Source organism: Strix aluco, chromosome 22 (genome assembly GCF_031877795.1).
Source record: "Strix aluco isolate bStrAlu1 chromosome 22, bStrAlu1.hap1, whole genome shotgun sequence".
Classification (NCBI taxonomy): Eukaryota; Metazoa; Chordata; class Aves; order Strigiformes; family Strigidae; genus Strix; species Strix aluco.
This window is the reverse complement of record NC_133952.1, coordinates 9,625,995-9,639,781: the sequence shown is the minus strand read 5'-3', so window position 1 is coordinate 9,639,781 and position 13,787 is coordinate 9,625,995. Positions and strand designations below refer to the sequence as shown.

General features: G+C 44.9%; 1 protein-coding gene across 3 annotated transcripts in view; it reads right to left on the bottom strand.

The window, feature by feature from the left end:
- Positions 1 to 561: 561 nt before the first annotated feature.
- Positions 562 to 13,787, bottom strand: part of EPHB2 (EPH receptor B2) — a 144,660-nt gene continuing 131,434 nt past the window's right edge. For all 3 annotated transcript variants that reach the window (XM_074847938.1, XM_074847939.1, XM_074847940.1), the window contains exon 16: positions 562 to 11,884. In XM_074847938.1, the coding sequence (XP_074704039.1) occupies positions 11,776 to 11,884 (109 nt within the window). In that variant the 3' untranslated portion in view covers positions 562 to 11,775. The remainder of the gene's footprint in view (positions 11,885 to 13,787) is intronic.

Genomic DNA, 13,787 nt, shown 5'->3' with positions numbered 1-13,787 from the left:
TTTTTACATGCAGGGCTGTCAAGGGAGCAAGATTCTCATGAAAACAGCTATGATTTACTTACAACATGGGGTTCAAGTTGCTTAGACACTGCATTGCCTTGAGTTTTCTCCTCCTCTTTACAATTGTTTGTCAGTGTATTGGGCAGCTGAAATGTCATAGGACTAAAATGTCCCCTCTTGCTCCATGAATAATGATGTCCAAGCAAAATTATCACTGAAATCATAAGTTCAAATACTCAAACCTGCACATATATATTTGTATCATCTTTTTAACTAAAGAACAAAGACAAACAAAGTGTTCTTCTGGATAATTTACAAGTGGAGCAAATGGCTACCTTTGTCAAAGAATTATTCAGACTAAAGGGTTTAAACAGGGTAACAGCGATATCAGTTTATCTTGAAGTCATTTCCCAGGCACTAAACAAATTCTAGGCATGTTGCCCTCTCTCGAAGAGCTCAATATCCTTCATGTTTGTCTACCATAATATTTACACCCGAGTAGGATTATTGGCAAGGGCAACAGTTGGACAAAGCACCTAGAAAAGAAAGCCACAAGAAAATGTTTCAAACTTTACAATTCACATTTATTTTGAAAAAATGTTTTGTTAAAAATACTCCTACAAAGGCATTGGAGCAGCAGGTTTCTGTTTCCTTTATAAATACATCTGATTTATTTCTTTCTTTATTTTTCTCAGTAACATTGACAGACATCTGACGAAGCCAGGGGAAGCCCTGGTCTGAATGGAAGACACATCCCTGTGTAACAAGGACCTGCACACTATCTCCCCATTCACAATTAAAAAAATACAAATACTGTCATGAAAAGTGTTACATTGTCCACAGGGCCACGGCCAACATACCGGATGATGAAGAGTAGGAAACCAGGGTTGGGGACACCCCTGGAGCCCAGCTAATGTATCCTTGGACTAGTGTTAGAGGGATGACAAGATGTAGCATTGACTAGACACACTTGTCTTTGGGCAGTTGAAGGATACACATAATTTCCCAATCCTATACTGCCAGCTGCTTCCAAAGCCATGACAAGGGCGAGCCCGGCAAAATCTCCTCTCCCTACAAACCTTCCCTCCGACATAGGCAGCTCTTCCTCAAATCTTCCAGTGAAGGCTGACAGCTTCACACCTTGCACACTGGAGGAGTATATGAGCAACCCACAGTATCCCAATGCCCTAACAGGCAAGAGGATTTGTTGCCACAGCGCTCAACCACTCTATTCCTGCTACATTACTGCCACCTCCCCATCTCATCTTTCAGACTTCAGCACAAGGCTTCCTTCCCTCCAGGACCTTGTGTTTTCTCCCTTACATTGCTGACCTGGGCTTTAGTCTCTGAGCTAGGAAAATGTCTTCCCTTCAAGGACTCTTTTAAGATGGAAACATAGACAGCTATGTTGACTCTTCAGTTCCTCAGAAGTCCATTCGTATATGGCATCTGGGGCTGCATTGACTATCTGTGTCCAGCTCATCCTGCATGGAGGTTTTTGAGCTCCTGGTTGCAACTCACCTGTGTCCCGCACCCCACCACCTCTCAGACCATAGCTTGGCTGCGTGGGGATCACAGCTTTCCTTGGGACAGTGCTTTGAAACACCAGGCTCCTTTCTCCAGCAGGAACCGCTACTGCTTGGCTCTGGTTTCAACCACTTGAACACTCCCACAAAACTTAAAATGAGGGCTCAAAGCACACCCTGGGTAGACTGACATCATAGCCCATCCAGAACAGATGGCATGGAGGGAGTGACACAAGACTGGCAAAGCCTTTCCAAAGCAGACCTGGGAATAGAAGTAATGTCCTCAGATTGATGGGCGTGCTCATTTACCTGTGTGTAAGAGGCAGGGTTGGACCCTTTTCCCTGACCTATTCCATGGGAACATTGACCAAGGATCCTGACACACCTGCGTTAGTTTCATACAACTTTTTACTTCTTTATCCAGGAAGATCTGGGATGCAAGGTGGCTGACATTTCCAGGGAGGAAAGGGAGGAAGACAGATAGGCAGAGGGGGGATTTTTTTCATCAGAGGAAATGTAGCTAAAAACAGGTTCCCTGCAGAGACATGCTGAGACAGCTCCAAGGAAGGGTCTCCTTGGCGAAGGCCCAAACCTAAAAAAAACCATCCAGCCCTCCTATACTGTACTATACTATGTCCAAGGAAGGGACAGAGGGCAAAGAAATAATGCAGAGAACACACAGCTGATAATGGAGGGCAAGTAATAAAAAAGAAAAAAGTGCAAGGGTCACAGGTTGTAAAGAGGATGGAGGAGTCACTGAAGGAGGGCATCCAACAGAATGCTCCCCAATGCAGGGGTCTATGCTTGGATCCATGAGTGAAGGAACAGACCCAAACCCCCAGTCCCTGATTTCTTCCCCTCCAGCTCCAGCAGGACAGCAAGTGGTGTGCTGTGATGTGTGGTCTTTGTTGAGGAGGGCCATTATGAAGAAGAGAGAAGTGAAGCCAGGACCTCAGCAAAAGAATCTGGATGATCTAGGAGAAGGACCACAGCCTGGCACACTGGAGATGTGTGCACCAGGGATTGCTCTCCTTGCAGAAGGGGTACACATCAGGGCACCCACAAACTGCAGTTGTCTGAGATCCCAAGCTCATGTTTAGTCTCTGCAGCTCCCTCACCCTCCAGGAAGTCTGTCCTTCCACCCCTGCTCAAGCCAGGTTTGTCATTGCCCAGATCTTCTCACTGTTTGATGGGACAGGGGTGACCAGACTTTGTCTGTCCACTCTGCACAGAGCTGATCCTGGGTAGGGTGAGCTGTGGTGTCTCACTTCCTTCCACTGTTGAACAGCTTGGAAGAAAAGTCTGGAGCTTGAAGGCAAGATGGTCAGTGTTTCTACTGGCCTGAGGGACCTAGCCACAACCTGAGTGTGTGACCCTGAACAAGTTCTTACTCCAGAATCACCACAGTATTTTGGGAACTCCTGACATTTGAACTCAGCTGTTCAAACAGGAATTGTACCCTGACTTCTTTGTAGCTGTCAGTCTTTATTTCTCTGTACCTCAGTCCTGTGGAAAGCTTTGGCTTGCCTCTAGGACATGTGCTTTACAGACTGTGAGGTGCTCAGGTGTGGTGGGAACAGATACAGTGGTCACTGGAAGCTGGGCTGGCCAACACGAAACCCATAGCCCTGCAACTTGGTTTCCTCACATGAGGGTTGGGCTGTCCCACAATAAAAGCTGTGATTCTCATACGACCTCAGTGCTCCTGGGATCATAAACACGGGAGCTGGGATTTTCAGAGAACAAAAAAAACATCAGACAGATTATAAAACCATCAGCTAGAAAGACACTGGCCCTCTCCCTTCCAGTCCCTACTGGAGATCAGAGCCCAGAGCAGGCCAAGCAAGCAGAAGTACACCAAAGATTGTGTCCCTTCCCTGCAGCTTACAAGGGTCTGCAGGGGTACAGGACTACAAAGCCAGGGACCTCTTCAGCTCTAGATAGGCCCTTCTCCCACATTTCTGGGCTGCTCTGCAGAGGGAAATGAGTCACTGCCCATGTCAAATAGTTTTTCACTTATGCCATCAAGGTAATCTAAGCAACAGAAGGTTTGGGTTTTTTTGTCTGGTTCTAAGCTGTCCCCAGGACATAAAGAAAAAATTCAGCTTCAGAGCTGGGCCAGCACTCATAACTGAACTTAATGCCTGTCTGTATCTTGTTCTGGAGCTCCCAACACTCAATGCCTGCTCTGCGGTGCCTATGGGATTTCACTGCAGGCACCCAGCCCCACCCTGAGTTACTCCATTGCATCGAGACCTCTTTGTCCATTTTAGAAGCTTGTCCCAGGCTCTGCCCCTACATTTTCATCCTTAAGGCAGCTCTCATGGGTCCATTTGGACTCATGGTTAGATACCCAAGCAACCAGCAGCAACTGCTCACACAGGCTGAGCCAACCTCCAATGCAGAGGGGCAACAGTCTCACTGTCAGAAACCAAACCATAGCTGAGAAGGGGACGAAGGAAAGGCACCTCTCCTTACCCCAGCAGCCCTCTCTGTGAATCAGGTTCTCTGAATCATAAAAGAAGGTTTGAGGAAAGGATGTTTCCACAGAGAACTTCCACATCCAGAGCATGACGGACCATCAAGACAGTCTCCCTTTTTGTGCCACTGCTGTTGTTTGAGGCACTGATGACATACCGCGGCTCTGAGTCCCAGGGATACCTTGTGTTACACAAGGAATTGGGAGGAGGAAGCAAGTCGTTTCCTCTGACACAGGAAGCCCTCTGGCTCCACACAGAAATCCTTCACCAGAAGGAGTGAAGAATGGAAAATCAATGATGCTCGATAGAGTGTTTGGGCTTTTAAGAGATTTAAAATGTGTCAGACCCAAGAATACAACAGTATAAAAGAAGTGTTGTAGGAATTCTGTTATACACCCCGTGCCCCTAGACACCCATGACCCAGAAAAACTGGAAGAGGTATTTTTGTGTTGAGGTGGCATATACAGATTTTTCTTCCACACCAGTCATCTTTTGAATCCAACTAATGCTTGGTATCAACGTGCTCCAGCAACAAGTTCCACCCTTCAATCATTGTGCTTTGTGCCAAACAATATTCTGCTTCACCTGCCTTAGTGCTTTTACTGTGAGAAACAGTGACTACTGCTTATTCACCTTACTCACATCTTTCCAGATTTAATGGCATGAAATTTTTTATCATCGTGGTTTACCTCTGCCAGACCAAGAATCAAAATCTATTTATCTTTTATACCTCTCAAAGACTTCTGGCTGTTCCTGAGGCCCATATCTGTATGCTTCTTAGTTTCTGCGTATCCCTTTTAGTTGAGTAGGACAAAAGTACCACCACTATTCGAGAAGTCGGCACATCAGAGATTTACTGGCTCATAACAACATTCCTGTGTGAAGGCTACTGAGTGTTAATATTTGCTAGCAATTAGAGACTTCACATTTATTCTCCACTAGCTAAGACCAAGCAAGGGTGTGGATTTGCCACACCATCTGTCTCAGGCTGGTCTCCACAATGTCTGCGAGGCACTGCTCAGTTGGGGTCTGGTGCTTTTGTCAACCTCCATCTCCCAAACTCACAAGCCAGCTCACTCACTACAAACTGGAGTCAGTGAGCTGGAAGTGCTGAAGAAAGGTAATTTGTGGGAAAACGGTGATTTGACTAACCCCAGGTTAGAATACTGTGCTTCTCCCTAGTCCTCCTTGAACTCATTCCATTAGTTTTTGCTAACATAGATGTTTGGCTATTAAAGACTCGACAAAGTTTAATCCGTTCCACCTAGACTTAGTAGGACTCATCAAAGTATGACATCTGTGCAGGAACTGAAGACTGACCTTAGAGGTAGAAGTAGAAGCTACAGTTGAGGCAACTGAAAAATTCCTGAAATTTACTGCAGTGAAAGAACTGGAAAAGGATCAATCAAACAATTGTTGTTCTTTTTTCATGAAGGCAAAATGGAGTTCCTGAAAAAAAAAAAAAAATGAGGCATGCAAGGTCAAGTCTTGTGGCTTGTTTGCAGGAATGACAATCAGGGGCACTATGAATATCTAGCAGTCTGTGGTTAGAGTGAGCAAGTCAGTGATCAGACAGTGCTACAGAAGTGGGACTGCTGCTGCTACAAAGCACAGGACTGCAGAGAAATTTCTTGCAGAATTGAAAAAAAAAGGGAGATAAACCGCTGAATCAATTGTAAGACACCTGAGAATGCAGATTAAGACAAACAAATACTTGTGGGGAGAGAGGACTTCTTGCTTCCAGTCCCAAATTTCTGCAAATAACATTTGTCAGTGGAGTTGGCAGGAAGAACAGAGGGAGAGCATTAAGGTAAATTCCAGGAAATATTTGCAGCATGCAGGGAGTTTTCTAGGAGAACTATGGAAGATCGCAACACGTATGGAAGCAAACACAGACCAAAGCTGTGTCCTGTCTTTGGGAAGGGCTTAGTTACAAGAAGAGAAGTCATCCTGGAGAAGTCTAAAGACAAGGCCAAAATGTGACTGAAGACAAAAAAAGGTATATTCTGCATAGTAGGATGATTCTAGCGCCTCTCAGCATTGACAAGACGAAATCAGCAATACAGAAGAGAATTTTTTTGTGAGAATGGCTTGTAAGACAGCCAGTGGCAGAATTGCACTGAATTGTGAACACGGTGGAACCAACATGACAAGAAGATGGGACCAGTGCTCAAGTCACAACTAGAGCACCAGGACAGAATGTGGTTGTGTTGACTGCAAGCAGATACAGCTCAGATCATGCAACTCTGAGGACATGTCATTTGGATTAATTAATTGATATAAAGGACTACTGGTCCTAGAGCTGAAAGCATGTCAAACACCAGTTCACTAAGAAATTGCAGTGTAAAAGGAGGGGAACACAGCAAAGAAGGTAATTTTTAGGATGTCTTTAATGGCGTTGGATAACTGTCAGTAGAATATAAAAATGAAGTTGGTGCTACATTAGTTGTTCATATAACTTTGAAGGAAGAAATGCTGAATCTTGTATGTGAAGAACTTCTAAGTATATAAAATCTTTGAAGATGGAAGAAGACCTACACTAAATCAGCCTCAAGTTAGACACTCAGGAAGGAAGATGAAATACATTTTAAAAATAGACTCCGCTAAAACAAACCAGACAACAGTGATACTTCCAGACACTCTGGATTCATACATCCAAGGCAGCCACAGATTTATTATATCATCAGAGGACACAACTGTTAATGATGCAGCAGAGTTCAAGCCCTGACTCCAGGTTTTGTATAAATCAGTCTGGAAAATATAAGAAGTTTTCTCAACTGCTCAAACCCCCCAAGAGGTTTTCTCTACAGGCCACTGCTAATCTGCAGCCTGTGTGATAATTACTGGGAAAGAACCTTTCCTTTAACACCAATTCAAAGAACAACTTCAAGAGGTGTGGAAAAAGCATTGTTAGTACAGCCAGCTCCTAATACTGATAAACCACCCTCTCTCCTTAGCTCATGACATGCCAGACCATGAGGCAACTCTGCACTGGGTAGTGCTTAAGCAGCCAGTGAAGAGCAGGATCCTGCTGTCGTGGCTGGCCAGCAGACCCTTTATGGCAGACCTTCCAAGCCAGAGCTATGTGAAGATGTAGCCCCGCTTTCTCCCCAGCCTTGACTGGGGTACTATTTTATATGCTCCCCTGCACATGGTTCTCTTGCTAACACTGGTGCATACTGGTCCAACGATGCTAATATAATGACTGCAATGGAGTTGTGGGATAGAACTCTACATTTGAATTACAATACTAAATTAATTCTCCATAACCAGTAAACCCCGTGACAGCCAGCCTTGTGCACGTATTACTGCCATTGAAAGCTACTGCTCAGTAGTGAGGATGCTATGAAGAGGAGAAGACAGACTGCAGCAAGCAGCTCCTCAGCTGCTGAAAACCACTAATGTCCATTAAGTTTATGAAAGGTAGTTTTGAGATTTTACTGGGGAGGGGGGGAAGATAATTTGGGGAGGGGGAGTGCCCTGTTTCTGTGTCCCCACAGCTGGCAAGGGCAAGTGATTCCTCATGGCAGTGCTGTATCTTACAAGTTTGTTTTTCCTTTTGCCTGGCACACCCCCCTGCTGTCAATGACAGCTAAAGAAAGGGCTGGCGGCAACAGCTGAAAATGACCCACTGAATATATTTTAACTTCTTACTATCCACATATGCTTTGCTTTCTCCACTCTGGCCCCTGATGCTCTGTATGATTTGAACTTCTCACTGGCCAACCAACTTAGTATTTTCAACTTAGCATCCTGCTCAGCTATCCTACTGGCTGCCATCACCAGCCATAGGTGACCCTCAGCAGCAGATGGCAGTGGGAAACAGAGGAGGAGAAAGGCAGGTCTGGGAGGTAGCTTGAAAGGTGAGGGGAAATGTGAAAATTGCAACAAGCTGCCTGAAAAATCTCATTGTGATAATTTTTGTTAAGTATTCACACATGCACACATGCACATGCACAACAGTATTTCACAGTGTCAATGTTAGCAAGTGCCTTTTCCCCTTGTTACATGGTCTCCCCGTGAACTTGAATTTTGCCATTAGACTGTCATTTCATAGCAGTACATTTGATACCCATTAAATAAATATGTTAAAGTCACTTCAGTGACTCTGTCCTCCACTGGAGCATGCTCCAGAGGCATTTACAACCAAAAATACTTTACAGGAACTTGGTTTTATGGATCATTTCTATTTTAGGTCCAGTTCTCCATTAGTCCTACACAGTCAAATATAGACGGATGTCACAGCGATGTCTGGTATAAACAGATGGGAATGTGCTACTTTTAGTACCAACACCATGTGATTTTTGGTCAGAAGAAGAGACAAGGACGTGCTTTCTCTGTCCTGCAGACAGCTGCCACGGCTTTGGTGAGTTGTGGCACTGAGCTCAGTATGGTCCCATCCTTCACAGTGGGTTGGGTCTGGTAGGTAGATGTGTATAATGCTAGCCAGTGAGGAGATTCAGTGCATTAAGACAGAATGTCTCCAAATTAAGACCTGAAGTGCCCTTCCAAGCCCTGTTTAATAATGATGGGCTCTAAAGGGATGCTGCCTGGCCATTGCTCCTCCTTAGTGTCTGCAGAAATGTAAGGGATGGAAGAGAACAGTCACGAATTGTCTGGGAAGGACAAATGAAGGGCATCATGTGCTCCTTCCACATGGCTGCTCCACAGGAATTTGCTGGTGTTTTCTAGACAGACAGTTCTCCTTGCGAAGATCCCTTGTACATAAAGTAGCTGGTTGGCCATGACTAGACAATTTGGCACAGCACCATGCTTCCCTCACCCTGGACTGCCACCAACAGCTTCAGACATGCCTTTGGGAAAGACTGACAACTGTTCCTTGTTAAAATACAGCATCTACAATGTGAGACGGAGATGCACCATGTGTGCAGGTCTCACTGTTGCTCCGTACTTCTACAGGACAGGGTGCACGGAGAAGCTTCTTGTTTCTCTGTGTGCCCTCTGCAAGCACTTCGTGTGGTTTAGTTGACACCATCGATTTTTGCATGTTGCTCTTTCAAAGTTGAGTCCATTTCCTGACCAGGAGCAGCGCTCTTTAAATGCGGAGGCATTAAAAGCATCCCTTTGTTAGATACACAGGCTAAAACAGGCTGGATATAGGACAGAGCTGATTATGTCCAGGCAACACCTGCATACAACATGCCTACAGTCCACTCATCCCTCACTCCACATCATATTCTGTCATCTGAAAGAGATGTAGAGCATTGGCATTGCTGTTAGAGGGGATGCTCTGTGGGCACCGAGCACAGAATATGTCCCTGTGTACCCTGCTACTGATGTTCACATGACTACAGATGCACTTTTGGAAGCAACAGGGAAGTACAGTATACAAATGAAAATACAACACTGCACTAGAGATTTCAGATGAATAAGGGCTGGAAGGAAAATTCCTCCAGTTAAGGTCCCTGCTGCTGAAGCTGTGCACCAAACATTGGGACAGCGCAAGAGCTAAGCAGAGACATAACTCTCATTTGTAGGGAATGGTCTGCTGCCACTCCTAAGTGCTTCATTGTTGGACCTGGTCTGAAAATGGAAAATGCTAAGTATTTCATAAATGGCCTCATATTTTATAAGCAGTCTAGGGAGGTGATGTCTGGCCACAGAGGTCTAGACAGCTTGGGAGTTTCATCCACAGCAGACACTTCCTCTTGGATTCAGCTCCTGGAAAATACAGCAAACCAGCTCCCAGTGAACATGCCTTCAACACCTCATGCTGCTGAAAATGAGTGGAGGACCCTACGAATGACATGGCAATGGCAGACAAGGGCTTGTAAACACAAGTTATGCTGGCCATGCCCAGGAGATGTGTAGAAATAGGCCACATGTGGCCAGAGGAAGGTGAGTGGTGGTAGGCATGTTTAAAAGGATACGAGGTGGTGCTGAACACAGAGAACAAGCCCGATTCTCATTTGTACCCTCCTGTGCTTGGTTGGTGGTATTTACACATACCAAAGACCTGGTCAGTAACTAAAGTATTTATTTCAGTTATTTAGAAAGCCACTGATTGACCATTCAGCTTCAACCACAGCATTTTGCATCTGGAGACCTGGCCTACTAGATCAGAGTTTTTGCCTTTGCTGTCCCAGGCTCTCCTCGAGGCGACTGGCTGAGACTGAAGATGCCTCAGAGCCCCCAGCGCATTGTCTAACAAATGGACTGGGTCCCCAAAGGGCACAGAGCACATCCACAGAGTTTGGTTACTGCAGCGAACCATCCACACCTGACAGCTAACACAATTCAGACTCCGAGAAACCACGTTCCGCAAGCTCCTCTTAGAGGACCAGGATTACCCTGCTTTCTGTGGTCCATGCACCAATCTGACACCTTTCTAAGCAGTCAGACATTTCCAAAGGGCTCTGACAGCCAGCTGTGGAGTCATCACTCTGTCCCACAACCCATCAGCCCTCCCCTGTCTTTCCCTCCCCCCTGAAAAAAAACCAACCCACAAACCCTCTGTGATGCTGCTCACCCCTGCACCAGTAACCCTGAATCAAGCAGGTGGTCATTTCTTCTTGGCGAACAACTGGAAACCCAACAGTCAGAAACATCTGTCAGGCCATGACAAATTGCAAAATAACAAACAAGCAAACAGGAGGAAATGTGCATATAAAAAAAATGTTTCTCCTGGCATATTGTCAATAAGCTGCAATTTTTCCTTCCACAGAGAAGGGATTTAAGTTCTTGAATGATATGATTCTTGGAGATGTAATTTCTTTTTCATAAAAAAAAACCCCAACCAACCAAAAATTTCCAACCCCAAACTCACAAACTGGTGTTAACAAAACAAGGTAGAAGGACAAATCTCCCAACAATGACAACCAAAAAATAAAGGTACACGTCAGCATTTGTAATCAAAAACTACTACATACTGTACTTGGGAAGTCTTCTGGGAAAAGATCATTGGCATCTAGTGAGGACATCACTAAAAGTCTTGTGCATATGATATGTATGAGACAATGATGCCATTGGAGGGTGGATGGACGGACCCTTAGGAAACTGTCACTCACAAAACTGTTCCATGACAAGAGAAAATAAGAGATGTAAAAACGATTGTTTTTTCCCATCCCCACCCCCCCAAAGCGTTACAGATTCCTTCTCATTTGTCGGAAACAGCCTCTTCTAGTCTCAGTTTATTTGTTTTTAAAAAAAAGTCTTCAGCTTTTGAAGAAGTCCATCAATTTCTGAGATGTACTTGGTTCCACAGCACCAAAGAGCTTCAGCTCTCTCTTCCCCCTTTGATTTGTTAACAGGGGCTTTCGGGAAGGACTGATGGCTGCAGGACATTCCCAGAGCCACGATCCCGTATGAGAAAGAGAAGTGCTTCTCATGACTTTTCTTTGCATTCATCTTCTTGAAAAAGTCTCATTGCTCCAGAGGCGTCTGGGCCCAGCTGCAGCAGCCTTGTGCAAGAGGAAACAGATGAAGCTGCTCTCTTCCTCTGGAGACTCCCATTGGTCTTGGAGCCCTTTTCAAGAATGCAATTGCTTTATTATTATTTAAAAATATTTAATAGGTTTTTTTTTTTCAAAATATTTGTCTTTTTTTGTTCCCTTTTTCCATTGCTTAAATTCTAGAAGCTCTTGGCGACTTCTCATTGTTGATGACAGGGCATTTCTTCCTGTTGCCATGATCCTCAGAGCAGCTGCCTGTCTCTGGTCCATGCAGAACACTCAAGAACTGGAGCTCGGACGTACAGGGGCAAAGGGGAGCAGGGCCTCAAGGAAGAGGAGTAGGAGGACACGTAGCTATCAAACCTCCACAGACTGAATTTGGTTCATCTGTGCTCTCATCACCTGGATACTGTTCAGAATTTTCTTCTGGTGTCCTGCTAAAGTGACCCCGACTCGCAGAATGTCCCTTTGGGAGGAAAAGAAACAAACACAGCATAAATATCAGAAGACATTTTCTCACAACAGAACAAGCCCATATATGAGCATGGTGTGTAGGGAGCCGAAGTCTCCACAGATTTATTCCACAAATGCAATACATGCATGCAGACCTGGTCTACTCTTTCTCTTTGACTCTTCCTGGCTTATCCTCCCAATCTTTGCATGTGATACCTACCTGCAGCACCCCCAGAGTATAGGAAACCAAATACCACAGGCTCTGCTCACTGCTTGTAAGTGAATTTGCCTTAGGTTTTCTACCTTTGTATTGTTTTGTTTCTTTCTTTGCATGTTTGGATTGTCTCATTTTGTGACACAGTAACCCATTTTTTCCATCCCTGGAGACATATGAATAGGATGTGCTACACCTTCATCAGTGTGAATCTCACTCCCTCATCAGCAGCAGATGATGGCTGTTCTTGCTACTTTCGCTTTGATCTGATGAGGCCATGAAGTGATAAACTTTTGCTACTTATCCTCTTTGCTAAATCACAGCAATCTAATTTTTGCACTCCTATTTTTAATAGATATTAGGCATCTGGGAAAAATAAAGGTCATGCCAAGAGCATAAGTGTGACTCTGCATTGGTCCTATCTGTGATCGCTCCAGCTGAGTTTGCTACTCATCTCCCTCTTGGTGGATAAATCTCAGTCATGAATTATTCTGATCAGGGAACGGATGGCATTCATGAGCCGTGACCCATACCTGACTCTAAGGACTTTTAGTTGCCTTTTCTTCTTCTTTGAGTGTTAGGAACAGACTTTTAAGAGGAAGTGTGACAAACCCATTGCCTGTTTTAGACTGGAAGTCAATGGGCAAAGAAGGGTCAACAGGAACTCCAAGGAAAGGTGGAAAAAAATCCTCTAGCACAAGTGGCACATGAGACTGTCTGTTTGCTTTAGAGCTTGCTTTAGACCTCATCTCTTTGGTCAAACAAAAGGAGCATGAAGAAGGAAAGCTGGGCATGGGGCTATGACACAGATTTACACATTTTGGTTGGTGGTAACTGCTTGGAAACCACTACTGAAGCATGCTTCAGCCCATTCACTCTGACTGGTGTGAGAGTGAACATCCAAGACACAGCTTTGTTGCTGCCCAGACTCCTGCTCAGCAAAGCAACTGGAAACCTGCTAGCACACTACACAAGTCTGGCACCCACAATGGTATCCTTCACAGTGACTGCTTTTCTTGCTGTAAGGGCATTCCATTCCCTCCTCTGCCCCAACCAGACGTGCTGAGCTAGGGAATCTTCCTCCTTGGATGTATTTGGCACTTTGACTTTTGCTTTTGTTCTGATTGGCAACAAAGCCCAAAGTCCTCACTGATGTTTGTAAACCAGAATAAGACTGTGGCCCTGCACAACCCTGTGCTTCCCTAAGCTTTCTGCCCTGGACATAGTCCTTTGGTGGCCCGGGTATCCCAGCATGCAGACAAACCAGTAAGAAACCTTTCAGTTTCAGGTCAGTGTTGAAACCCTGGATTTGGTGAACTGAATTAGTCTTCAGTAGAATTTACACTTTGCTGGCTATCCAAATTTGAAGAAAACAGTGTCTCATGGCAATTAAGCTCCACTTACATGACCATCTGCTTCTGCAAAGACCAGTGAACATTAGAAGGTGGTTTCAAGTAATGTTGCAGCATGATTTCCCAAGGAAAAAGGACTTGGAGTGTCCTTCTCTCTATTATTATGTCCAGCCAAGCAGTTGAGAAATGTGGAAGAGAGGTTTGTCAAAACTGGTGATGTCATGAGCTGAGGATACTCTTGTGATTGTGATGAAGGTGCTGGGAGAGGACTTGGAAGATACTGTGAGGGACATGGTAAGGAACTGGGAAAAGGGGCAATTAAGGAACACTGAGCATGTCTGTGAAAAAAC